Raw genomic sequence first — 27,778 nt, forward strand, 5'->3', positions numbered from 1 at the left:
AGGAGGAGGTAAATTTATTTTTTTTAAATTTAAAGTAAATTTATCAAAATTTTTCCTCTACGTCACAACAATCACATGACCTTAAGCAACATTGACGGTAAGTTTTCTTCATTTATCTCAAATAAAACTTCAAAATTAATTGAATATTTTATTGTAATTGTCTATTTTGAAAAAAAAAAATTATATTTTTGGCTTTGCCGTATATTTTTCAATAAATAAATAACTATTTCAATATTTAATTTCAATAATCTCGTTAAATTTTTTAATATACATTTTTAAAATTCTTAAAAAAACGTTAATTTAAAAGAATTTTACATATTTAAAGAAATGCATTTATCTTTTTTAATATTTTTCCTTTTTCCTGTTGGTATGTCAATTTTTCAGAATTTTATCGAACTTCAACAAAATTAATTGAAATATAAATTCATTAATTTAACTTACCTTATTAATGGCAATTTCAATAATATCCAACGAATTTTTCTTCAAATTTTTGAATTTCGACTAATGTTTCTAATTGTTATGTAATGCAGACTTTTATTTTATAATCCTTTTTTAAATTCAAGTAAATATATATATATATAAAATTTCAATAAAATTAAAACGTATGAATTTTTAATTGATAATTTATATTTAATTTATTAATTAAAAATTAAAATAAAACTGAATATAGGGAATAAATTTATATAATTTCTTTTTAAAAGGAAAATATTAATAATATTTTTAATGAAAATTGATAAAAAAAAAACCATATATTTACAATTAAAAATTATTTCTTTACTTGAAATCCGAATTTAAACTTCAAAACCAAAAACATAAGAATATTTTCTTTTTAAATTTCAATTATATTAATTAATTTAAAAAAATTGGAATCATACAATTAAATAAAATTAATATTTACAAAATCCCGATGACCTAATTATGAATTGTTATTAGACAAAAAAATTCTCTTTTTTTCAAACAATCGCAATAAAAGAGAAAAAAAATTATTTTATATTATGATTAATGAGCAACAATATGTAAATTAATTAAATAATTTATATCTATATTTTTCATGATATACAGTACACAATTAGAGACCAAAATGAAAAATGAAATGTCTGTACGTTTTAAAATGTTGTGAAAAATAAATAAGTACTTCGCAAGGATAATAATATTAATATTAATATTAATAATAATAATAATAATAATATATCGTATACTCTAAAAATAAGCGACAATTATTGAAATATAGTAATCAAATATAACATTTAACCATCGCACAAAAAACAATCGACTCTAAAAGAATTTATAAAACAGTGTATAATAAAAAATTCCAACATTATAACATATTATAAATATGTTTCTATATAAGAATCGAGACTTTTTTCGTCGTCTATATATTTAGGAAAAAAAGAAGAAAAAAAAAAAGAATTTGTCCCGCACTTTTATTATTGTTTTTTGGTCGTTTTGAATTTTTTCTTTTTCTTTCTGTGAAATTGGTGGGAATGTGTAAGACAGAACAAGTGATTGTAATTTTTTATAACACTTTTTTTTCATTTTCTGATAAGTCTATGGTAATTAATAATTAATAACAAGAAAAAAACCTTTTTTTCATCAATGTGTCTACAGTAATTATTAAAAGGTACAATTAGCAAATTACTATGTTGTGTATTCACTTTGTGTAATAATAGATAATAATATAATCGTAATATTTTTTTTTTTTCTTTATAATTATAGCGCGATTTTTTCTTTTTTTTCTCACGTGCTCGATCATTTCTACAAATATAATATTGTATCTAATATTTTAGTTTTTTTTTTGTTTTTTTGTTGTTGTTGTTGTTTTACATTATCCTCGTGGATTATTATCAATCAATTTTACCTTCACACCTAGTTGTTGTTGTTTTATCATTTAATCGAATACTAAAAATACAAATTGTTTTTTTTTTTTTTTTTTTTTTTGCATATATAATTAGCATCAAAATCATCGGAACTTTTATTCTCGCTTTATAGTTGTTCCGGTGCTTTTGTCGCGCATTCTCCTTACGCAATTATAATATTTATATTTATATTTATATATTTATATATATAATATATATTTTCAGTAATTCTTATAAAATTAAAAGGCTCGAGAACAAAAATAATGTTTTTTTTTTTTTTTATATATATAATAAATGTTACTTCGCACTTGTCAAGATTTATTTACAAAGCACTAAATTTGCGTCGTACAATTAATCGCGTGCTTATTTTTGTTGCTTCTCAATGAAAAGAAAAAAAAAAGTTGTTATTCATCTCTCAATTTGATTTATTTTGCTATTAAATCATTTGAGATTTTTCTTTTTTTTTAATAAATTTTATTTGTATAATTTTTGTCCATTTTCAGAGAAGCAATTCACGAGCCTCTTAATATTATCTAGATTTCTCGAATAAATTCACTTATATCAATATTAATTATTTGTATTTACAGGTGAAACTTATCCTCTGTTTTTTTTTTTTTTAATGGTTTATACAATCATATGTAATGTAATGTTCAATAATAAAATTGTAACATAATAATGCCTAACCTACCTATAGTGTCAAAAAAAAAGAAGAGAATATTTTACAACGAAATTACAATTCTTTTTTTTCTCGTAGCGATCCTTCTTAAATTTAATTTTCTTTTCTTTTACTTCTTCGAATAATATAATCCTAGCACTAGATTTTACATTACACTTCATCCCATCACAATGTAGAGTATGGACCAAAAATTAAATGTGATTCTCTCATTTCTCATACAATATACACACAAGCTCTTTTTTGCGGATCGATTTCTTTTTTTTTTTTTTACTTTTTAATAAAATAAGCACGCTACTATTTACAAAAGTGGATTTTATTATATAATTAATATTATAATTATTATCATTATCATCCTCACGATTATCATCATCATTATCAAATTATTATATCATCCTTGTCATCGTCATTATTATATTATATTCTTATATTCTCAATCATTATTATTATTTTTTTTTTTTTATCATCGTCATCATTAAAAAATAATAATTTTCCGATGACGAGTGATGTAATAAACTAAATAATTTAAGCTACTATTCGTGGCGGGAGAAAATTATATATATATATATCATGTATATATATATATATATATATATATATATATATATAGTGACTCGACTCGAAGTGATAAAACCGCTTCAGTCTCAGTATTAGAACGAATCAAAGAGTGCGAGTCAAAAATCTCGTAAAAATTCACCTAAACGTCAATTCTAGATCTCTAATTAGATTCAGTTCTTAATAACACTTTTATTTCATTTTTTTTTTTAGAGACCACGGCTCTTTAGATATTATGCGATACAACGATTAAATGTAAACCTATATTGGAAATCAAAAATCACATCAAAAACCAAATTTTACAAAAGAAGATAATAAAATCTTTCCAAATTTCTTGTTAAAATTACAAATTGAAAAAATATTTTTTTGCCAAAAAGAATACTTTGCAAAAAAAATATATTTTATTTATTTATTAAATATATCAACAATATTCAAAATCTGATTTTGTTCAAAATTAATTATTTCAATATTAAATCTTTTCAGAAAATTAAAAAAAAAAAAAAAAAATTCACAAAAAATTAAATATAACAGTTGTAAAAGCTGATAACAAAAAAAAAAAAGACAAAAAAGTAAGAAAAAATAATCAAAAAAAAAAAGAAACCATTAATTATACTAATTCAAATCAAATGGAAAAATTTGGAAAGATTTCAAAATTCTATACAAAAATAATCATCGGAAACAAAAAATCTATACAAAAAAATAAATTCTAAATAAATTTTGAAAAAATCAAAAAAATTTTAATGTAAAGAGAATTTTATGAATTTAAAAATAAAAAAAAAAGTAGTGATACAATTATTAATAATAATGAAACAATGAGATTAATGGCTTTCGAAGCTGCTTCGATCCGTAAAAACAGTTTTTTTTTTAATAATCTTTTTCACTATATGTTTTATTTTTCTTTTTATAATAACATAAATCTAGTTTCGTCTATTTACGAAAAACAACTATACATCAATGTGCAATACGTATACACATACATACGTATCGCAAATATTGCTCGTCTGTATATATATATGTATATAATTAATAAATTGATGCTATACGCGAGGAAGATTTCAAAGATTTGTAAACTCTAAATATAAGAATATTACGAGGAAAAAAAAATAATAATTATTATTATTATCGACAAAAAAAAAAGTTGCACATTTTTTTTTTTTTTTAATTTTAGAGCTACTTCAATTATTTTTTTTTTTGTTTTTGTTTAATAATAAAACTTTTAAACAATTTTTTTTTCTGCATATATACAATGAGAAGTGCTCTTGTGTATATGTATGTGTATGTGTGTGTGTTTATGTGTGTGTGTGTATTTTTGTGTAAACTTTACAAGAAATTATTTACAAAATATATTCATTCATATATTACCTATCAAATTAACATTGTATTAATTATTTTTTTTTTTAATAATAATTATTCTTATCATCATCTCCGTATTTATTTATGCTTGATTCATACCAACGTTCTATTGTTTTTTTTTATATATAAATAAAATAAATCCTTTTTTTTTTTAATAATATTCCTATATGTCCCACTGTTGAATAACTCAAGACGACATTCTAACTGAAAGACTGTGTTTACAGAGTTGAATTTTTTTTTTTGACTAAACAAATAAATTATTTTATTTTATTTTATTTTATGTATTAACGGACATTATAAAAAAATTTTATTAATTTTCTTTTTGTTTTTTTATTATCGAACGAGTTTTTCTCAGTGACTGTATCGAAATAATTTTGACAACACACTTAGAATAATAATAATAATAATAATAATAATAATAATAATAAAAAGACAATTTTCAACATGAGATCTTTCGATATTGTGAAATATTTTTCATTTATAAATAAATAAATTGACAAAAAGAAATTCGAATGAAATGGGCGATTAAAATACGTAACAAATGAAAAAAGCGAAAATAACAAAAAAAAAAACAAATTAATTTAAAAAAATATATGATCGAGAAAAAAGTGATAAAAATTTTGAAAAATTAACATCAAACAAAAATATAAACAAAAAATAAAGAAAAATAATAATAATAATTTTACTATCTGCAATTTAAAAAAAAAAACAACTTTTTTTACAATTCAATTTCATTGTTTCAATCTTTACCGCAATTATTGACAATTAATTTAATCAAATTTTTGCAAAGTTTTCCAATTTTTCCAAAATTTATCAATTTTTAGAAAAATGTTTCGAATTTGTTAAAGTTTCTTAATATTATTATTATTTATAGAAATTGTTTTATCAAGAACTAATAAGATCGTTTTAAAATAAAAATGTCTAGAAAAAAATTTTTTTTTTTTTAATGAAACAAAAAAAAATTATTATTTTCACTTTTAATTTAAATCATTTTAAATTGATATTGTCTAATTAATTGGAATAAAATGTAATCAATGATATTTAAGTTTTTTTGATGAAAAAAAAAAAATTTCCCCAATATTAAGAGATATACACAAATTTATGAATCAATAAAGAAACCCATTTGCAGTTCGAAAGTCAAAAATTCATTATTAAGAAAAAAAAAAGACATTGAAAACGGAGATGATTTAAAAATTTTGTACTAAAAAAAAGAGAATATTCTTAAATATTTACAATTATAAGGACAAAAAACAATCCAAATGGACATTTAAACTGAAATAAATAACACAGAAATTATTATTTTTTTTTTTCTAAATGGAAACAAAGTCTGACAGTGTGGAGTCGTCAGAAGTCTTATTAAAGTCCCCAGCGGTCAATAAACATTATTATTTTTTTTTTTTTTTAAAGAAACATTTTTGTTTTACCTCCAACAATTCATTGGCAGTAAATTTTTTGAATTATTCACACATTTTACAGCTCACATTGATTTCTACTCGTATAGAAGAATACAATTGGCTTTTTATTTATATTTTGTTAATTAAATATCGAAAATTCTTTGATATAGAATTATATATATATAATATAAATTGATGACATTATTTGCAAGATTCTTTGATTTATTTTTTTTCTTTGTTTCTTTTTTTTCATTGTTTTTTTTTTTTTTTTTTTTTTTTTTATTATTATTATTTTTTCTTGAAAAAATATACACATTTGAATCTCGGCAGATGAGAAACCACCGCGAACGTCTTTTTTTCTTCTCTTTTTTTTTTTTTTTTTTATTTTAATAATCCATTTTTAATCGAAAACGTTTTCAAGAATAGAACGTTTCTAATGCACTGAAGTCTACAGTCTATTAATTACCACCACACACACATTTTTTTCTCTCTCTTTCTTTCTTTCTCTCCTTTTTTTTTTATTTTAAAAAAGAAAAAAAAACGAGAAACGCTTACGGGAAAAAAGAGACAAAAGAACGGAACGATGCACGAACGGATGCATTCAACAATAAATTTTGAATCGACTTGGCAGTTTTTGCGATAAAAGATTTAGTTATTTAATTTTGAAAATATTCGTCGTCCATTACAATATTTTTTTTTTTTTTTCTTTAAAGTTTGAACTTTTTTTTTAATTTAAATATTTATCATTGAATTAATATTTTTCTTTCAATTTTAATTTAATATTTTATTATAATTAAATTTTAAACTAAAAGAATTTAAAAATACTTTCTCATTTATGATGAGAATGTAAAAATAATTTTAATAAATTGAGTTGAGAATAATTTTTTCGCTAAATAACTAAATCTTGAATTTTAGAGCAGAGAAGATTAAAGCATAACCAGAGTTTATTTGCCGTGCAAAAATCCGAATTTTCATTTGTTCGTTTTTTTTTTTTTATTTTTATTTTTTTTTTTTTTAATAATGAATGAATGAATTTGGATTTATTTAATTCTATATAGAATGTTTTTTTTCTTCTTTTTTTTAAAGTCTCTGGAGTTCCTCTCATTTTTTTTTTTTTTTTTTTTTGGGGCTGCTCTTCTCTCCAGGGACTTGGTAAGCAACATATATATGTTTACATTGTGCGCTAATGACAGATTCACCGCATGTGGGGTCCAGCCACGCAGTGATCATCGAATAATCATTTGATAGCAGACAGACAACCAGAGTGTCAGGGCCTTGACGAGAGAGGAGCAACGGTAGCTAATCACTGTCAAGGTCACTTTCCGAACGTCATTTGTTTTCTCGAGATATTCGCCTCCGTTTCGCCTGCTCTGCTGTCTCAGCTGTCACTAAAAAATCGTTCCCGCTGTACGAGGTGTTTTAATTAAAGAAATATGCGATATTTATGATATTACTATAAGCTATATTGTTATTATAATTATCATTTAATATTATTTTGCAATATTTTTTTTTTGGTTTTATATCACAATCGATGGAGAAGCTATACAAAAATGTATCTTTCAAAACAAGAACAAAAAAAAATAGGGAATTCACTATTAAGTAATGAAAATCGAATAAACAGTTTTAGAAAATTTATCCAATAATTTAGGTACTAATTATAAATATTTTATTTAATTATTTACAAATTCTTTCACTTTTGCAGCTTATTCATCGAATGGCAAAAAAAGTTATTAAATACCAAAATAATTTATTGTACAAAAATTATCGATAATTTCTATATATTTTCTTTCCTTTATTATTTCTTTTGACGAATCTCGTAATAATTTACAAGAAATGAAAATTTGAATTAAAAAGTTTAAATTAGTTATTAAATTAAATTTTGTAAAAAAAAGATTCAAATGATATTTTTTATATTTTCATTAGAATATTTCCGTTCATAATTTTATATTCATAAAAAATGTTTATGTAACTCAAAAAAAAAAAAAAAACAGAAACTTTTCAAATGTAAATTCAAATTTTTTCATTGAAAATCATAAAAATTTCAATATTTAATTTCATGAAATTCAATTAAATTTTTTGTAAATAATCAAATGAATAGAACTTTCAAAGTTAACATTTGAGGATCAAATTTTTTCTTTAAAAAACACACAATTTTTTATTTTGAAACACATTATTTTACTAATAAAAGTTTCTTGTCTGAAAGACAGAATTTTAAATTGAAAATTTACTAGAACAATGAATATTAAGGAGTTAATTTTTATCGTTGTATTAAAATTTAATAAATTGTATTTATTTTTAATAATAAAAATGATGATGATTAAAATGATTTTATAATAATTAACGTTATTCTTTTTGTGTATATTTTTATATTTTTCTTTTTCTAGTATTTTTATAGGAATTAACTATCTCAGCACGTGTGTATTTTGTTAAATAAATAAATGAGAAAATTATACAAATTACCGATAATCATTGTAGATATAAAGCGCATGATTAAATAATAGAAAAAGTTAAATAAAAGAATATATATAAAAAAAAATATATTTGTAACAGTCATTTTGATTATTATATTTTTATCAAAGTTTTTATCCATTAATTTTTTTTTTAAATTATGATACTTTTAAAAGAAAAATAGAATTTTTAAACTTTATTATCTCTACATTTTTTTCTTACTGATTACAATTCCGTAAATAAAAATGTTCTATGTTTCAGAATAAATTAATGTCAAAAAGTAAAAAAAAAATAAAAAGAAAGTGATTCTAAAAAATATGTGATTAAAATTTTATTTTTAAAACAATTCAGATTCAATTTGTTGAATTTTATTCTTCATTTTATTATTGAATTAATTATATTATTATTATTATTATTATTATACTTTTTTTTTAAATTTTGTTCATCTATTTACATAGTTTATTTATGCGCGTGCTATGTATTTAATTAAGATTCAAATATTCTTAAAAACTTGTAAATTTGAATTTAATTTAACTGTTTAAATATAATTAATTATATTTAGATATTTAATAAAAATATAATAAATATTTTGTATTTTATTTATTCAAAAATATATCTTTTTAATTTACAATTATAATTTTAATATATTTTTTATTTTGAATAAAACTATCAATACGATTCTAAAAACTAATTCATTTCCTGACTTTTCCCTGATTTCTAGTTAGAATTAAATTTTTTTTTCCCTAATCCTAATAAAAAAAATTTGAAGAGGTTTTCGATTATAAAAAATTAAGACAATAATTTTTAGTTGCAAAAATTTGATTCGAAAATTTGAAAAATTATAATTTTAGTAACATTTATTAGAAATTTGATATTTTTCCAGTTAGTTTCATAAAATTCACTGATCTTTGACAATCCTGGTAAATTATTTTCAATAAAACGAAATTCAAAATTTAAAACGATTAAAAAGAATATTTTCAGTTTTTTTTCTTTTAAGATATAAAATTGTTTCTTGCACAAAAGAAAATTTTTGGTTTTACTTTCTTATTACTTGATTTTTTAAAAGAATTTATTTTTATTTTTTGCAGTATTGCAATCAGTGCAAAAAAAAAAAATGTATAAAAAAATTATTATCGGACAAATTTTTGTTTAAAATCACTTTTGAGATTATTTGTTTTTTCGACAAATTTTCTCTTTTTGTACAATAATATAAATTCGAAATTATTACAAAGGCAACAATTCACTCACCAGCTCCACTACGAGTTTTTCTTCTATTTACATCTTCCAATGATCGGGAAGCGCCTCTTGTATTGCTCGCTGGAGTTGCTAAAGGCGAGGCTGTACTTTGTCGAACAGACCTTCGCGTCGTGACTTCGCCAATCGATTCGTTACTGGATACAGATGTGCCTCTTAGTCTTTCTTTGCCAACAGTTAATGTTGATGTCGTGCTCGGCTGTTTCGTCGTTAAAAGACGACTTTCTCTTTGCACTCGATTACTGGCACTGAAATTTTGCACACTGGAATGAATTTGGCTACCAGCGACATTTGTACCAGATTGAGACCTGAAATTTATCATTATTATTTTTCTATATGAGCAAATTTTTTTTTTTTTTTAATTAATAATTTAAATGACGAACTTGAAAATAATATTTAAAAGCAAATTATTTTCAAATAATTAACATACTATTTGTTGTGATACGACTTACTTTTGATCTTTGGGCTTTGGAGATCCTACCGACGTATCTTCTAACGTTCTCTTCATTTTTCCCGCGAGTTCAACGAGAGGTTCGTCGTCTGATGAATCAACTTCAACGACAATAGGACCTGAAATTTGAAACAAATAAAAAATGTTAATCAATTGTTACTTATTTTGTCAATTTAATCGGTATTTTAATTTATTTATTTCAATGCGTTCTTTTTTCAGTTTTTTAAAAAATAATAAAAAATAAAATTTTTATTGCAACGAATTTTCATTTTTTAGAATTAAAATTTTTTTAAATATGTAAATTTTTTCTAATATTTCGAAAAAATATCTTTTTTATTTAACTGAATTAAAATTTAACCAAACCAATTTGACTTGAATTTGTTTCTGGATTTTATTTTTAACTAAATTGTTATTTAATGAAATAATGAAATAATTGAAAAATAATAATAAAAATAATAAATAATAATAATAAGAAATAATTTTTATTTCACTAAATTTTCATTTTTCGAAATTTTTCATATATGACTAATTTACTTTTTTTAGCGAAATATAAATTTAACTTAACTCAATCGATTCAGTAAAAATTTGCTTAATTAGGTATTTTTTTTTTTAAAAAATAAAAATTATAAACTATTATTAGAATAAAAGAAATAATTATGAATCATTTTTGAAAAATTATTTTTGAGATAGAATATTAAAAATTTTTTATTAGTTTAAACCTGGAAAATTTTTTTTAATTTAAATTTTTTTGTAATTATTTGACTCAACAATTTTCTATAAATTAAGCTTAAACAATCTAAAATAATTCTGATTTATCATATAAAAGAAATAAAATAAAATAAAATAAAATAAAAATCCATTAGTACCAATTTGATACTATAAAAACCGAAATAAGACTTATTTTTTAATACAAAAGTAAAAAAAAAAAAAGTTGAAAAATCGAATAATTTGAAATATTTGTTGATTAAAAAAAAACGACGACATATTTTCATTTTTACTCAAAATTACGTAATTTTCGTACTTTTTGTTAAAATTTAAAAATTACGTACTTTTCGTTAAGAAAGAATTAGACAATGAATCGGAACAAAAGTTAGTTCAATTGTGTATTTCTGTAATTTTAAAGATAAAAATTATTTAAATTTTAAAAAAGCTTCGGTGAATTTTCAAATAATTTAATTAAAAAAATTTTAAACAACAAAAATAATGAGGCAAAAGTTTTGAACGTTCAAATGAACAAAATATTTTTTCAATCTTTAAATTATTAAAAATTATAATGGCAATGTAAAAAAAAAAAACATTAAATTAAACAATTATTAAATTAATAACTTCTTTTTAGATATTTAAAACAATATTTTGTAATAAAATTTGTACTTAAAAAAGTTGCAAAAAAAATTTCGTTCCTTTGAACCTACAAAAAGTTTTGGCTCATCAAAAATAATGTTTTCGGTTTTGTTACCTAAATCCTATGCATAAAAAAATTTTAATTTATTTCTAATTGTTAACAAAATTTAAATAATTAATTTGTTTGAATATTCACCCAAGTTTTTTTTTAAATTTAAATAATTTTTTTCTTGAAAAATTCACAGTTGAACTAATTTTTTTGGATTGGAATCTTTTAAAATTTAAAGAAATCAAATTTGAATTAAAATTTTGTCATATTAAAAAGAAAAAATGTTTTGTAGTAAGTACAAAATTTTTTGTTTTTCCAAAATAACGTTGCTTTTTTTTCTTCGAAATCTAATTAAATATAAAAAAAAAAAAATAAAAACCTTTCTTAGCCTTGGCTAATATGCCAAATCCCTTCTTCGATTGTTCCTCCTTAATAGGTACTTGTTTCTTGAGAAGTCCACTTTCCTCAACACCCATGCAAGCTTTAATAAGCTCAGCGGCATTCTCCGAACATTTTCGTTTACCAGGTCTTGGTTGTGAATCGTCAGCAGTACTCGACGCCACCGAACTCTCGCTCTCTTGACGTTTTCTTTTACCACCTTTACCCAATGATGTTGTATTTGGCGATAATTTCGATGCTCCCAATTTTGGACTTGCTTTTGCATACGGTGAAATACTTCGTCTCTCTTCAATTTTACCAGTCCCATGTGGACTGCTCTTAGGTGTTTTACTAATATCAGGACTATTAAGTTTCTGTGATCTTGTTCTCAATGATCGTTTCTCATTATTCTCACCGGGTATATCAATCAATAATTGTTCAAGTAATGATTTATGTGGCCTTTTCACATAATCATCAGCATTATTTGGATGATTTAATCTCTCGACAAATTGTGCCGCCGTTGTTGTTGTTGCTGTTGTTGTTGTTGTTGTTGTTGAATCATCATTATCCTCTATACAAATAACATCCTGACGTCCTTCCAATTCTTGTTTTCGTCGTCTTTTACGTTTTGCGTGCTCCGATTCACTGCCACCTGTATTATCAGGATCGGGATTATGTGACGCTGGACTTGGTGTATCGTCACGTGAATGTACAACTGGATTTGAATATGTATACAAAGGTGGCGTTATCCTGATCGGTTGTGGATCATCGGCCAGGGGAGATCGTACGCCATCATTTGTATCGGTCACTATTTTTTTTACCAAATCATCCGTTACTTTTTGTAAATTCACTGACGATTCCCTTATTAGCTGATGACTTTGTACACTAGCTTTTTGGTTTTCATCTTCCTCGTGTGTATTTTCAATTTTATTAATTTTTTCAATTTTCTCTAGAGGATTATCTTCTTTTATTTCTTGAACAATTTTCACATCGGCAATATTTTCCATTTTTATTTCCTGCCTTGTATCATCGAGTTTTGGTTCTATTTTAATCTCTTGATAATTGGGAAAATTTGAGCAGGATCCAATGTCTTTCTCTTGTTTTTTATTATCGGTACTATAAACGTGGTTCTGAACTACAGGCACACTTTTATTATTGTTTTGTCCATGAGGTTCATCACTTAATCTAATTACATTGTCACATTTGTCCTCGACAATGTTGTCACTTTTACCCTGATCGTGTTCTAATTTATCATTATCATTCGCGCACTTTATTAGTTTATCACTATCATCACCAACACTTTCACTTAGAGAAGAAGAAGAAGAATTTGTGATAATTGTTGTTGTACCAGTGATTAATGGACACGATGTAATTGTTCGCAAAGAATCCCTATCAATTTGTGTTCTTGTTATTGAATCGATATCATTGTCTTTGCTATTTATTTCGGCAATAATTGCCTCGTGATTCAAATGATTCTCGAGGTAGTTGGCAATTGGAACGGGACTTGATGATGAATTTTTTGTTGAATCACCGCGAGTTTTATTAACAATGTCCGAATGCGAATTTGAACACATATCAACACTAGTTGAGGAAGGCACGTTGTTCTTATTGATGATTTGCAGAGGTGGTTCCCCCTGAATTGGATTTTTATTTTGTGTCACTGTTTCCGTGGTGGAAGCGGGCCTATGTAATGGTGATTCACCTTGATTTGGTGATTTCTCCGAAAGTGCGTCCATTGATTCAATTCCTGAATCTTCACCACCACCGCTACCGCCACTTCCACTGCCACTTCCATTACCAACTCTCTCTGTATTTGTATCAACAATTCCAACAACAGATACCGTTGTCGTTGTCGTCGTTGTATTTTCCAAAAGTTTTTGTTTAACTTTTGCCTCGGTGACATTAATTTCACCAATTGGAAGAATTGGTTTATTCAACGATAAATCAGAATCCTTCAATTGATCCGAAACTGATGGAGTTGTTTTTAATAAACTTACACGTTGTACATCAACAACTTTATTAATCGATGGAACACGATCAATTTGTTGTTGTGGTTTTACAACATGATTTTGAATAATTTTCTTATGTTGTTGTATTTGATTATCTGCTTTGTGCCTATTTACAGGAACAACAACGTTTGCATCATTTTTTGTGATTATGTGATTTTTCATTTTTTGCGAAATACCCTGAACTTTTGATGATGCAAGTGTTGAATTTTTTTGTATACTTTCCAATTCTAATTTTGTTTTAGCTGGCACAAGCCTTGTTAATGACTGTTGTTGTTGTTGTTGTTGCTGTTGTTGTTGTTGCGATGTTCCTTTAACGGCACTTTCATTACGCGATGTTACTTTCACATCGGCGTGTGGATTATTTTGTAATGGTAAATTTGGAGCTTTTGTCGCCGCTGTTGGACTATCATTATCAAACGATGAATTGGTGTTTACTTTCAAGGCGGTAAGTGAATTTTGCGTTGAACACTCTGATATTGTCTTTTGACTATGAAAATATGAAGCCTCTACGTTTTGAGATTCTGTAAAAATAAATTTTATCAATTAATATAAACAAACTCTTAATTAATAAAGAAATCAGACCTCGGTTTGAGTTTAAGAATTTTTTATTTTAAATTTAATTAGTTAATAAGTATTTTACTTTAAATAATTAATGTTATTAGATATTAAATTTATTTTATTAATTTCTTAATTCTATAAACTTTTTTAAATAATTAAATTTTTAAAGAAATATTGAAATTTTCAGAAAAAAATTAAATTTCAAAAGATTTTATTAAATTTTACAAAAATGAAAAAATAATTTATCAAATAAAATTTTTGATAACATTTTTTAAAAGTAAATGAATTTTCAAAGATTTACACTACAGATTTTTGAAATTAATTGAACTTCAAGTGATTCTTAATTTTGGTGATGAAAAATTAGAGATTACAAAAAAATGGAATTTCAAAAGTTTTTAATTGAAAAATTCTATCAAATATTAAATTATAAAATTATTATAATTATTAAATTATTAAATTAAATTATAATTCAATTTTGAAAAAATTGTGTAAAAAAACATTTAAAATCATTAAAATTTGATATTTTTAAAAATAATTAAATTTTAGAAGATTTTAAATCGAAATTTTAGAAAATAATTGAATTCGAGTAATTTTGAATGGAAATTTTTTGATGATTTCTGCTGCTGAAAAATTTATTAAAAATTTAAGAAAAAAATTGTACTTTAAAATTTTTAAATTGAAAAATCCTTTCAGATAATTGCTTTTTCGAAGAATATTATAAAAATCGTTAAAAAAATGAATTTCGAAAGAGTTATAATTAAAATTATTTAATTTCAAAAAATTTTAAATAGAAAAATTTTTAAATAATTAAATTTTAAAAGATGTTAAATTGAAATTTTTTGTAATTTTATTTGATTTTTTGGAAAATTGTAAACAATTATTGAATTTCATAAAATTTGTAATTGAAAAATAATTTAAAATAATTGAATTTGTGAAGAATTTCATTAAAATTATTATAAATAATTAATTTAGAGAAAAATTTTATGTTAAAAATTTGTTAAATAATTGAATTAAAGATCTGCATTGTATAGTAAAAAAAACGTATTTTGTTTAAAAATTTTGTAAAAAAAATGTAAAAAAAATCGAAAAAGTCGAATTTTATTTAAATAAGTCGAAAAAAGTCGTATAATCCGAGGTCTGAGAAATAAATAATAATAACTAAATAATAATAATAATAATAATAATAAGAAATTAGTAATAATAATTAATTAATAATTGATTGATTAATATTTAAAATTATTATAGAAAAAGGAAAACAATTATGTTAAAAAAATATATCTACCAGATAAATTAAGATCCTTCTCGTCAATCAAACTCGAGCGTCGTCTTTTTTCTTGATTAACGAGATCCTTTCTGATTCCATTGACTTCGGCCAATCTCGATCCAACTGCATTGAGAACATTCGTTTTCTCGCTCATTGATCGTGTTAAATCGCCATCGCTTGTTCTTCGAATTTCACCAATTTTTCTCGTTGCACTTAAATCATTGCTGGATAAAATTGTATCTGTTTTCTTTATTCCCTGTGTGGCAGCATCACCTTTATAACCAAGTTTCTTCCACTTTGATTGATTATCAACAATTCTACCACCGGACAATAAATTTTGCTCACGATGCTGATTATCGCCTGTTTCCGATTTTTTCTTTGAATCTCTTCTTTTCGTCTTGCCTGCAAAAAACACAAAAAAAAATGATTCGAATTTTACTTTTTAAAAAACAAAATTTTCTTTTTCCTTTCGTTGTCAATTTTTAATTTTCTTTGAATCAATTTTGATCCATTTGTTGATAAATGAATATTTAAAAGAATTTTACTATTATTACTAAAACTAATTGTTAATGTGGATTTTAATTAATTCTGCACAAATTTTATCATTAAAATCAAAAACAGCTCGGTAACTGATATATTCAAAAGTTTTTGGTTGAAATTACAATTAAAAAATTTAATGTACTGTGGTGGGAAAAATTTTTTTTTTTTTTTTATTAACTATTTTGAAAAATCAAAGTTTCCTCTGTCTCAAAAAGAATGGAAAAAAAATTGTCCTTGGTGGAAATTAATGTCAAAAAATTGTTTTCAATAAATTGCCTGTTTTTGTCTAACTGTAAATTGTAAGTCTTAAAAATTTATTTAACTATTCAATCAGATTTTCAAACCCTGTATAATATGTAAAGCTTTAAAACCATTGTCCGAGACGAATTATTTTCCAAATTTTAATTAACTAGCGTTTAATTTACTTTAATTGACTAAAATAATTATTTTTTTATTTCAGCTACTTTTTTCGAAGTTCACAGATTTTTTTTCCCACTATTGAAGCTTTGAGAATTTACATTTAAAACAAAGAATAAATTTTACATTCTTTGGTAGAAAAATGAATTTTAATTTTTTAAATTTATTATTACGATTCTTTTCTTTTTAATAAAAATACGACAATATAAACTTGAACTGCCTTTTGTTATGACTGTTCATTCGATTCTTTTTTTTTTTTAATTTTGAAAAATCCTGTCTAAAAAAAATTCTATTTTTTTTTTAATAATGGGTCAGAATTTCTTAAACTGAACTAAATTTTTCAAAAAAAATAATTAATTTTCAATGTTAAATCATTTTTTTAATCCTGGTATCATCGAAATAAATTTTTAATAATATTAGTGAAGAAAAATGTTTTTTTTTCTTCATTTTTTTGAAGTTGATAGAGAAACTTGCAAAAAAAAAAATTATAGATACAAAAATATTTTTTCTTCTAAATCATTAATTATAAACGTTGTGAACGTCAAGGATGTTAATTTTTAAAATATCATAAAAAATAGTATAATTGTGGAGATTCTTTATACCGAATTGTAAAATTGCATCTTTAATGGTTTAAAAGTTATTTAATTTACAAAAAAAATTGTGAAGCTCGAATAAAGCTTAGCAACGTGAATTTCTAAGCCCAATTCATGACCTTTTTTTAAAGATTAAATAATTTTTAAACCATTAAAGATATTTTATAATTTGGTATCAAAGTCTATAAAATTTCAGCTATTTTTTACAGATATTTTTAAATATTTTAAAAATAGTCAAACTGTATGAAATATTTGATTTCTTTTTCAATTTTTGAAATTAAAATTAATCTAATCAAAATTAATACCACGACGGCAAGTCATTAAATTTACTACAAAATCCACATTTACATGTGAAATCACAATCACATGACCTTAAGAAGAGAGACCAGTAAAATTTCAATCCATCGAAATTACTTTTGTGCATAGGGTTGTCAATTTATTTTACAAAATTTCTCTTTACCCAACTGTTTTTTCTTGAAAAGAATTCTAATTTAATCTTATTTTTAATTTATTAGAATTCTCATTCAGTAGAATTTTAAGTAATTCGAATTTTTGAATCCTAAAACTTGAAATCGGAAGCTTATAGAAAATATTTAGTCTTTTAAAACAACAGATTTTAATTAAAAATTTTCCAAAAATTCAATTATTTCTAAAAAAAAATCTTAATCCAAAATTCAATTATTTTTAAAATTTGTATATCTAAAATTCTTTGCTAAATTAATAATTTCATATCCAATTATTCAAAAATTCAATTAAATAAAACATTTTTTAATTAAAAATTCTCTAAAATTCAATTACTGTTTGAAACTTTGTTAATAATTTTCAGCAATTATTCTAATTTACAAAAATTTTAATTCCAAATCTCCTGAAATTCAATTATTATTAAAAATTTTGATTCCAATTTTTTGTTGAAATAATTATTACTAATAACTTTAATCAAGATTTTGGCATTTCATTAATTTTAAACATTTTTCAAATCAAAATACACTAAAATTCAAATTATTGTCTGCATTTCAGTTAAATTAGAATTATTTAAAAAAAAAGAAAAAAAACAGTTGGGTAAAGAGAAATTTTGTAAAATAAAAATTCTATCAAAAAAAATTTGCTAAATTAACAATTTTATTGAATAAAAAATCGTTTAAAAAGAAATTATGTTAAATGCTATTTTGAAAAATGAAAATTCGTGTAAAAAATGATTATACAAAGTATTAGTTAACACGGCTAATAATAAATTATGGCGAGCTTTTAGGAATCAAAAAATTTGCTAAAATTTTAAATTCTTGAATTTTGTCATTTTCAAAATTTTTTTTTTTTTTTTCGAAAAAAGTAGCATTTTGTGGCTTTTGGCCAAAATTAGTAGTAAAATAGTAGCCTTATCGAAAAAAGTATCAAAAAATTAACAAAAAAAAAAGTGTATCACTTTGAAGCCTGCGTATGGATTTAAACAATTTTAATTTTTGCAAATAAAATTTTCGAAACGAATTTTTTTCAGAGATTCGCATTAGCCAGCGTAAGGCTCGCAAAATTCAAATAACCATCAAAAATAATCTTTTCTAATTTTACTAATATATAATAATTTTAGATTCTAAATAATGCCGGGGGAAAAAAAAAAAAAAATTTTGCACTTCTTATTTCAATAGGCTGAAATTTCACTGGTTAACAGAAAAAATTTAGTTGGTCTAATATTTTCAGAAACTTATTTTGATCACAGTAGAAGTAAAAAAAAAAAAAAAATCTAACATCAAAAGTAAAATTTTTCAAAATTTTAGTCCTTCTTTTGAAATAAGAATCCTAATTAATTGATTTCCTAAAGCAGGACATTTTTTTCTTTTCAAAATAAAATCCTTACCTCCGCCAATTTTATGTTCATTCGTATGATTTTGAACATCAATGTCTACTTGACTTTTGGTTAAAGCTTGTTGTGGGTTTGTTGTTGTTGTTGTTGTAGTAGTAGTAGTAGTAGTAGTTGTTGTTGTTGTGGTTTGATTTAAAATAGTCATTTTGTGCTTCAATGGTGAAGGTATTCTACTGTTCAATGGTATATCATCAACATCACCACCACTACCAACACCACTTTTACTCGAGCTTGCTTTTATATTATTTCCACTTTGTATCATCTTTCCTGCATCTAAGTTGACATCCGATTTTAATGTACTCAACGTTTTAGTCGCGATATTTTGCACTGATGATGATGATGTATTATTAATTTTATTAATTATTGATGATGATGATGATGATGATGATGATGATGATGATGATGATGATGATGATGATGATGATGACGAAGTAGAAGAAGAAGTAGAAGAAGAAGAAGTAGTAGTAGTAGTAGTGGTAGAATTATTAATTGCAAGTGAAGAATTTGACAATGGTAATTTGTTCGTTGCTGACGTACCTATTATCATATTCAATGGTTTCTTCTGCAGTAATTTATGTCCATCGACACCGTCCTTCATTTTCTTAAGTTTCCCACGGCGTTGTTTTAAATTAGATGATTCCTCATCGGTGATGCCCTCTTTTAATTTTTTCTCCTTTTTTCTTATTTGCACCACCGATGCATTACGACCACGCAATGAAATATGTAATGGAGGCACACGTGGTTCTTCACCACCCGATCCTGAATTTGATATATTTGTAAATAATTTCGATGATGTTTTATCAACTTTTCTCAATGGTGGCGTATTTACAAATGAGACATCAACCTTGTATGCTGGATTAAATGGATCTGATTTTTCAACTTTCATTCTTAATTTTATTTTTTCAGCTGGCATTGGACTTTCACGTGATGATTTAATGCGATTATGTTTTAAACTACCTTCGCTTGCTGTTGATTTAACAGTTGCTTCCGAATCAGATTGATCTGTATTTGTTGTTGTATCATTGCGTCGGGAAAAATTACTATCGGCATCATCATCAGAGAACATTGAATTTGAACGATCGTTCGATGGCGAGGGATATGAAAAAAAATCATCTTGATTGTCAACAGCACTTTCTGGTTCCGAATCGGAACTTTCACTTGGCATTGGTTCTATTTCACCAGAGAAGGGATTTATTAAAAATTGTCGTATTTTACCCGTTGATGTATAAACAGGTTCCGGTGGTTCCTCCTCTTCTTCATCTTCATCTTCCTCTTGTTTTAATTCATCTTTAATTTGATCTTCGGTTTTTATCGCCGAGACATGATTCAATGTTGAAAAAGTCCCGGCTTGATTAGAAAAACTTGTGGTTGGCAAACGTTGTTGTTGTTGTTGTTGTTGCGGCTGCTGTTGCTGCTGTTGTTGAGGAGTAGCAGTTACCTGCGCACCTTGAGGAACATTTGTTTGTACATTCCACGTGGTCCCATTTGCATTATCCGATTGATAATTTCTACTGAGAATATTTTGACTCTGTCCATAACGAAAATCGCTCGTTGTACTTGTATTAACGTTTATATTTTTCACTTGATTGTGATGTAATTGTTGTTGAACATTTAAATTTTGTCCCGTGGTGGCTGTGGTGGTTGATTGCCGTGGATATGGAGGCGGTGTTGGTTGACGTTGATTATTAAGAAATCCAAGTCTCTGTTGATTTACCAAAATTTGTTGCTGATGAATTATTTGATTTGTTTGAACTTGATTTTGAATTACTGGTGAATTTTGTTGGGATAGCTGCTGCTGCTGCTGCGTGAGAAGTTGGTGTTGAATTAAAAGTTGTTGTCGTTGTTGAAGGGGTGTACGAACTTGTTGTCCATTGACAGGATACCTGGCGGCGAGATTTTGCGTTGTTCTATAAGTCAGTTCCTGTCGAACGGGAAACTTTTGTTGTATTTGTACTTGCGTTGGGATATTTTGAGTTATGGCTGCGGTGGAACTGAGAAGTTGTGTGGTTGCTGCTGCTGCTGAAACAACGGGAATTGATGATGATGATGATGATAATGATGATGATGATGATGATGATGGAGCGATAACACTAGTAGCCGAATGCTGAGGCACTGTCGAGGGTTGGCTTGCGTTAACCGTAGCGAACGCAGAGGGATTTTGCGATGATAAATCAGGGACGGCGGCAGTTGTTGAACCAATTAAATCCTCAGTTCTTAATGAATCGAGATTTGGTGGCGATTCATTAGCCAATGATACATCTTTCCTTCGTACTGGTTTCTTGGTGGGTCGGACACGATTTCCAATTGCTGAGCCATCGACAACGGACGCTGGCGGTAGCATTTTTTGATCGGGAACGGAAATATTGTTTGGATGTGATGAGCCATCGTTTTGTAGAAGATTAACGAGAAGTGGACTCGAGAGAGCGACTTGGTTACCACCACTGCTACCACTTCCGTTTGATGTTCCCGTGAGAGAGCCGGCATTGTTGTTGTTGTTGTTATTACTGTTATTGTTATTATTATTATTATTATTATTATTACTCGGCGATGGACTAGAAACCATAATGTTTGGCGACTTGTACTGTGCTTGACTGACAGTTGAAATGGACTGCGTTGTCGTTTGAATGATGGTCGATGATGGGGAGGCAGTAACGTTTGCCACGGTGTCTTGAGCTGGATAAGGCGGTGGGGGTTGTGTATGATGTTTAAATTGCACGGCCGTTTTTACGGCTTGCGATTCACGTGAATGAATCGCTTGTGCCGCGTGTGTCATGCTTGCAAAGGGAAATGGCCCATTGTAATTTGTCCGTGGCGATGGATTTGAATTTTGTGTCACTTGATTACCAGACGCTCCACTACCGCCGGCCGTTGATTGAACTGTTTTTGGGAGGAGTAATGGAATCGGATCACAGTCTGTTGGTGCAACAACATTTGGAGAACGAAACTGGGGTGATTTTTCGGCTGATGTACCTACCAAAAAAAAAAATACAATTAAAATTCAGTTTTTTCAATATCAATAATTCATTTAATATTACATACCGGCTGTTATTATCTGAGCAACATTCCTTAATGTGGAGGAAAAACTTGATGCATTACTAGGACCAGGTATTGGAGCAGCGGAATCTCCATCTGCACTTGATGCACCATTCGCGGGATTATTTTGGGTTTTATTCCCAGTTTCCTGAGATGGCCCTGAATGCAAAACTATTTCTTGTGCCTCTCCTCCGAATCGACTTGCTATCCTCAAAGAGATTACCTATAAACAAAACAAATTTTTCTCATTATTAATAACTGTTAAAAATAATTTTGGAAAAATTTTTTTTTCCCAAAATTAATTAATTTTACCTGATCTCCTTCGACTTGAACTGAGAGGATACCCAATTGAGTGAGTGTCGATGATCCCTGCGAAGCTAATTCTCGCAATCGGAGAGCAGCTTCCTTGGGAATAGAAAATGTCACTCTCACTGAATTCCATGGTTCTACTTTGTCAATTCTCAATTTTTCACCCTTATCTGAAAAAAGGAACAAATTATTTTCTCTAATTTCACAAAATATTTTCTACAATATGTATTTCAATATTTTTATATTTGTATAATATTTCATTAATAATTTCTATATTTGTATAATTGTTAAAATAAATTAATTTTCTTGAAAAAAAAAAAAATTAAATCGATTTATATATAATTTTCAACAAAAAAAAAATTTCTTCTATACAATTAAGAGAACGACATTTGAAATAAAGATTGATGATCCTTGTAAATAATAGAAAAAATAAAAAGAAGGCAATAGATTTAAAAGAAATGTTCGTTTACCTTTACAGACAAGGGAACTGAGACGATTAACGATGACATGAAACTTGCGTGGAAAATCTGGATCACCAAGATCTCCTTCACACGTTACCACCGTCTCAATCAGATCACCATCACTGTCAGCCGCCATGACTGTAGAACAAAATGTGCGAAATTGATGTTAAACATTCCTCAAAAAAAAAAATTACGAGAAAAAAAGACAACAAAAAAAATGTATTTCATGTTTAAAAATTAATTAATATAAAAAAACATTTTTACAAATCGAAAAAAAATGATTTATTACACAATTAAATTATTTAAAAACATAAATCAAATTTACCATTTTTTTCATAAAGATATTATTTAAAAAAAATTGATTTTGAAAATATGTAAAATTACATTTTTTTCCCTTTTTAAATTGGTAAAAATTTTTCTTTTTTTAGTTTTCTTTTTCTAATGATAGAAAATTTGGTATTTAAATGCAAATCATGAAGTGAAAAAATAATAAATAATTAAAATGAATTATTTATTAAATATTGATGGATTTTTTTGTGTTAAATTTTGAATTTTTGAAAAATTAATAAACCCAATGTACAAATTGAAATAGACAAAAGTTGAGAAGCTGGAAAATTGCAGAAATTATCAAGGATATAAAAAGGAAATGTGTGCCATAGAAATAAGAAAACAAAATAAAAAAAAATAAAAAAAAAAGTTGAAAATGAAGTTTCATTAGAACGGAGAATGATTAATGATTATATGGTTACTTACCAAGCAATAATCACATAACTACCCGGGTAGCCTGGGAACGTCTATGGATATCAGTGCAATTTCTCTGTGACGAGATGTCCGTTTGACGAATATCAGACAAAAATCCCCAAAACCACTCCAGTGCAATGTAACTAACACCCTTTTTTACTGTCAACAAAAAAAGAAAACAAAAAAATTAATAAAAATTATCTTCAAAAATTATTTCTTTAATAAATAATGTAAATAAAAAAAATTTACAAAAAAAAAGACAAAAATATTTTTAGAATAATAATTATTCTGTAATAATTATTTATTTTTTTTTTTGGTTTAAAAAAAAATAATAACAATAAAAGTCAGACAATATTTTTTACGTAATATTTCAAACAAAATAAACTAAAATTGTAAGTTTCTTTTTCTATTTATAAATTTTATATTTTGTGACTTTTCTTTAAAAAAAAAAAAAAAAAAAAAAAAAAATGTTCACAACTGCTGCAAATATTTAATATTATGAAGATTAAAAGAATTTCATTGAACAAGCTTTAAATACAGAAAATGAATATTATAAATACAAAATTTAAATATAAAATATATAAATAATAATATATTTAAACTATAAAAATAAAATTTAATAATAAAAATATAACAAGATAAAAAAAACAAATATTTGTAATATTTGTTATATGAAAAAAGTTTTAAATAAGTTGGAAAAAAATAAATTTTAAAACAAACGTAGAAAAAAAAATTATGACATAAAACAGAAGTAAATGAACAGTTTGGTAATTAATTTTTACTATATGGGTAAAATTTACATCTAAACATAAAATACGGATATCAAAAGGATGTAAATTTGTTTAAGATGAACAGTAAACAACTAATTACGTTTACACTAATTATTTGCTCGTTAAATATCATAAGTGAATTAAATTTTCTTTTTTTTTTTGATCAAATCTTTATATAAATAAAAAAATTAATATATTGTTTTAATTTTATAAAAAAATGTAGTAATATTCTTTTATTTAAAAATTAAAAAAAAATTTATTTTCATTAATTAACTAAAATTCAATAAATTACATAATTAGCATAAATAAAATTTAATAACATGTTATCAATTTATCTGTATCGATGATTTAATTTCTTCTTTTTTTCATTTATTTTTAAATATTACATATCAAAATGACTGTAATAAAATAGTTTTAAACTTTTTGAAATTATTTAAATAAAGACAAAATAATAATTCAAATTTTTAAAAGAGAAAACGTTACATGAACGTTTACCTTCAAAATACAATATTTAAAATGTTTTTTTTATTCAGTAATTTCCTTTGGCAAAATGATAACAAAAAGTATTAATTTTTTTTAGTTCATTTTTTAAAATATTAATTTTTTTTAAACATGTTATCAAATTTGAAATTAATACTACTTGACCAAAAAATTATCAGTCTGATTAATTTCAATAAATATATATATATACAATTTACCGACTTAAAAAACTGTATTTGAAAATTTTTGGCATCACAATTTAAGGGCCGTTCATATACCACGTGGACACTTTACAGGGATGGGAGGGGGGTGGGGGGGTTAAAAATTACTAAAAATGTCCACGATTCAATAAATTTTAATAGAATTTTAGTTAAAATAAAATTTTTTTGAAAATAATATATTTATTACATAAATAATTAATTAAATAAGTAATTAATAAATAATTAAATTTAAGGTAATTAAAATGTTTAATAATATAAAATAACAATTTGATTAAAAGATTAATTTAATTTTGTAAAACATAACCATTTTTTTTTTATTAATTTATTATACAAATTTTTAATTATATTATAATTAGTTTAAACCAAAATGTAAATTAAAAAAACTTTTTAAGAAATAAAATCTAAAAAATAAATATTTAATTAAATATAAAATAATTTGAATATTTTCAAAATAAATTTTAATAATGTCTATTTGACTCTAAATAAAAAGAAAAGACTTAATAACAATAGACAATAATTCACTTAATTAGTCACGTCGTTAATTTACAAAATTTTAATTACCTTTAAATAGAATTTAATTCTCAATGAAAATGGCAAACAAAATTACATCTATCTTTAACTAATAAACACAATATTTACTGTTCATTCTTAGAAATTTTCTATTAATCAAAGGAAATAAAAACAATTGACTAAATAACATTTCACAAAATTAATTATTCTTATTTAAAATTATTTACATATGAAATTATTTTTATTTTCATCAAAAAAAAAAAAAAAAAAAAATTAATTTATATCTAATTGTCCAAATAACCAAGTTGTCTATAAAAAAAGGAAATAAATAATTTTCCAAAAAAAAAAAAAAAATGTCAAAACCAATCATCAATCGAAAGGGTAAATAATCAGACAAGTATAAAATTAAATGTTTACATGAAATGAATATAAAAATAAACAAAATAAAACAAAACAAAAAATATTGCAAATCTGATAATATATTTGTTCCGATTTGCCAATATTACTAAAGTCACTGATAAAAGAAATTCATATTGCGTGATAAAAAAAAAAAAAAAAAAAAAAACTATAGCTTTTATAAGTTTTATCACAAAACGTGACGAGGTAACCGGGTAAGAAGCTTAGAAACTAGAAATCCCTCCCACCCCTCTTCCAAAAAAAAAAAAAAAAAAAAAAACGAAAAAATTATTCTGAGAAAAAGTGCACAAAAACTCTTTTTTTTAATAAATGAAAAAAAAATGAAATTTTACCGACATATGATTACCACGCCTCGATTTTTTTTTTTTTTTTTTCATTAAACTCTTCAAATAAAATGTAAAAAGTAACAAGAAGTACAGGTGGCAGGTAAAAATAGTTCTATTTACGAAAACAATCACAAAAACACAGTGCATAAACACACAAGTGAGGCAACCGTCGCGTACTTAGGTTATACCTTGATGACGATTTTTTTTTTTTTTTTTTTTTTTTGATTTTAATTAATTTAATCAACAGAAAATGACTAAAGTTTAAGAAAAAATAAAGAGACAAGCGACTAAAGAGATTTTGAAATATGGCAAATTCACCAAAATCAGAGAAAACAGTCTGGGTGGTAAAGCTCATTGCATTGACGAACGGCAATTAAAATCTTTTGGGCCATAAGACAGGGGCTCGGGGTTTATCATATACACGATTAAAATAGGTTATAGGCAATAATTTCTCACTCAGAATTTTTAATCCGAAGATTTGTTTGGCTGAAATGCACTTGTTTATCAACAAGAAACTCCTGTTGCCGAGGTTTTTCGCGTTAATTTTCAGCAAAATAAGGCTCCCAGACCATTGGATATCGGGGGGCCACCATTTTGTCCCGTCGGGGGAGGTGTCGTGAAGTGGACTCAAGCATGCTGAAAACTCCAAAAAATTGTTGTTCCACAATAAATTTGCGACAATCGCACACCAAGTATACTAATGAAACTTGATAGCATAATCGCGACGTGCCTCACTTGGGTCCTTGTAACATCACAAAAAATTTCAATACCGTATGAGAACACCAGGAAAATTTAACGTTACCCCATTTCTCCTGCAATTCCGTAAGGGATTTAACGCGTCCAAATAATCACCACAAAAACATAAAAACACTTCTATTCACCTAAAGTACACAGAACTTAACTTACTGCACTTTTTGCACAAGGCGCGCGGCACAAATCGCGAAAAAACTCGACATAATCGGCAATATAAAGGGACAAGTCATAAAACGCCAGGAACAATAACAAGGTGCCGCCATTTTGCAATGCGAGCATTTGACATGCGCAAATCAATCGCGCGGGGCACACTGGGTAACTTATGCGCCATCTTGCCAATCGTTTAAAACCAAAGTTGTTGGTGAAAAAAGGTGATTTTTTGAAGACATTTTGTTGTTGGAAATTATTTAGCCAAAGACGCTGGGTGAAAGGATTTTTCAATATAGAAGAATAGTGATTGGTTATTGTTATCATTGATAGCCAATTAAAAATTTTCTGTCATTATTTTCCATTAGATTGTTATTTTGATTTTGTTCTTTGCTTTTTCGATTGTTTACACCTTTTTTTTACTTCAACTTTGTGTCTTGATAGCTGTCGAATTTAACCTCAATTTTATTTGTAGAGACCTTTGTCCTTTATTATTTAAATAATTTATTTAGAATGATTGCCAGAAAAATATCTACAAGTTTTAAGTTCTTTTGGATTTTATAAAAATTTTACTCTTTTTTTTTCTTGCAATAATTGATAGTTTTTGAAAATTTAAATGTCA

At 25.0% G+C, this 27,778-nt stretch overlaps 1 protein-coding gene across 7 annotated transcripts; it reads right to left on the bottom strand.

Annotated features, from left to right (window-relative positions):
• Positions 1-1,506: 1,506 nt before the first annotated feature.
• LOC127284022 (probable serine/threonine-protein kinase DDB_G0267686) lies at positions 1,507-27,321 on the bottom strand. Of its 7 annotated transcripts, none has more exons than XM_051309299.1 (12): positions 26,713-27,319; positions 23,545-23,691; positions 22,801-22,929; positions 22,334-22,500; positions 22,028-22,244; positions 19,526-21,958; positions 18,983-19,261; positions 15,602-15,985; positions 11,754-14,282; positions 9,986-10,103; positions 9,528-9,841; positions 1,507-7,219 (listed from the first exon to the last, which is right to left on the bottom strand). In XM_051309299.1, the coding sequence occupies exons 3-12, from the start codon at positions 22,925-22,927 to the stop codon at positions 7,161-7,163; spliced, it is 6,627 nt and encodes a 2,208-aa protein (XP_051165256.1). In that variant the 5' UTR covers positions 22,928-22,929; positions 23,545-23,691; positions 26,713-27,319; the 3' UTR covers positions 1,507-7,160. The 7 variants fall into 7 exon arrangements, with proteins under 7 accessions (XP_051165256.1, XP_051165255.1, XP_051165253.1 ...); XM_051309298.1 differs by having other exon boundaries at positions 18,983-19,315; XM_051309296.1 differs by having other exon boundaries at positions 18,983-21,958; positions 27,163-27,321.
• Positions 27,322-27,778: the final 457 nt, after the last annotated feature.

This window comes from Leptopilina boulardi, unplaced genomic scaffold (genome assembly GCF_019393585.1).
Source record: "Leptopilina boulardi isolate dan_hultmark-lab unplaced genomic scaffold, ZJU_Lbou_2.1 LbouV2_316, whole genome shotgun sequence".
NCBI lineage: Eukaryota > Metazoa > Arthropoda > Insecta > Hymenoptera > Figitidae > Leptopilina > Leptopilina boulardi.

Excerpts from the sequence above, each read along its gene's own strand:
- LOC127284022 (XM_051309296.1), bottom strand. The coding sequence starts at position 22,927 with ATGGCGGCTGACAGTGATGGTGATCTGATTGAGACGGTGGTAACGTGT. Across the intron at positions 14,283-15,601 it reads GAAGGATCTTAATTTATCTG|AATCTCAAAACGTAGAGGCT; the intron begins GTAGATATATTT and ends TTATTTTTACAG. Across the intron at positions 9,842-9,985 it reads CCAAAGCCCAAAGATCAAAA|GTCTCAATCTGGTACAAATG; the intron begins GTAAGTCGTATC and ends GATAAATTTCAG.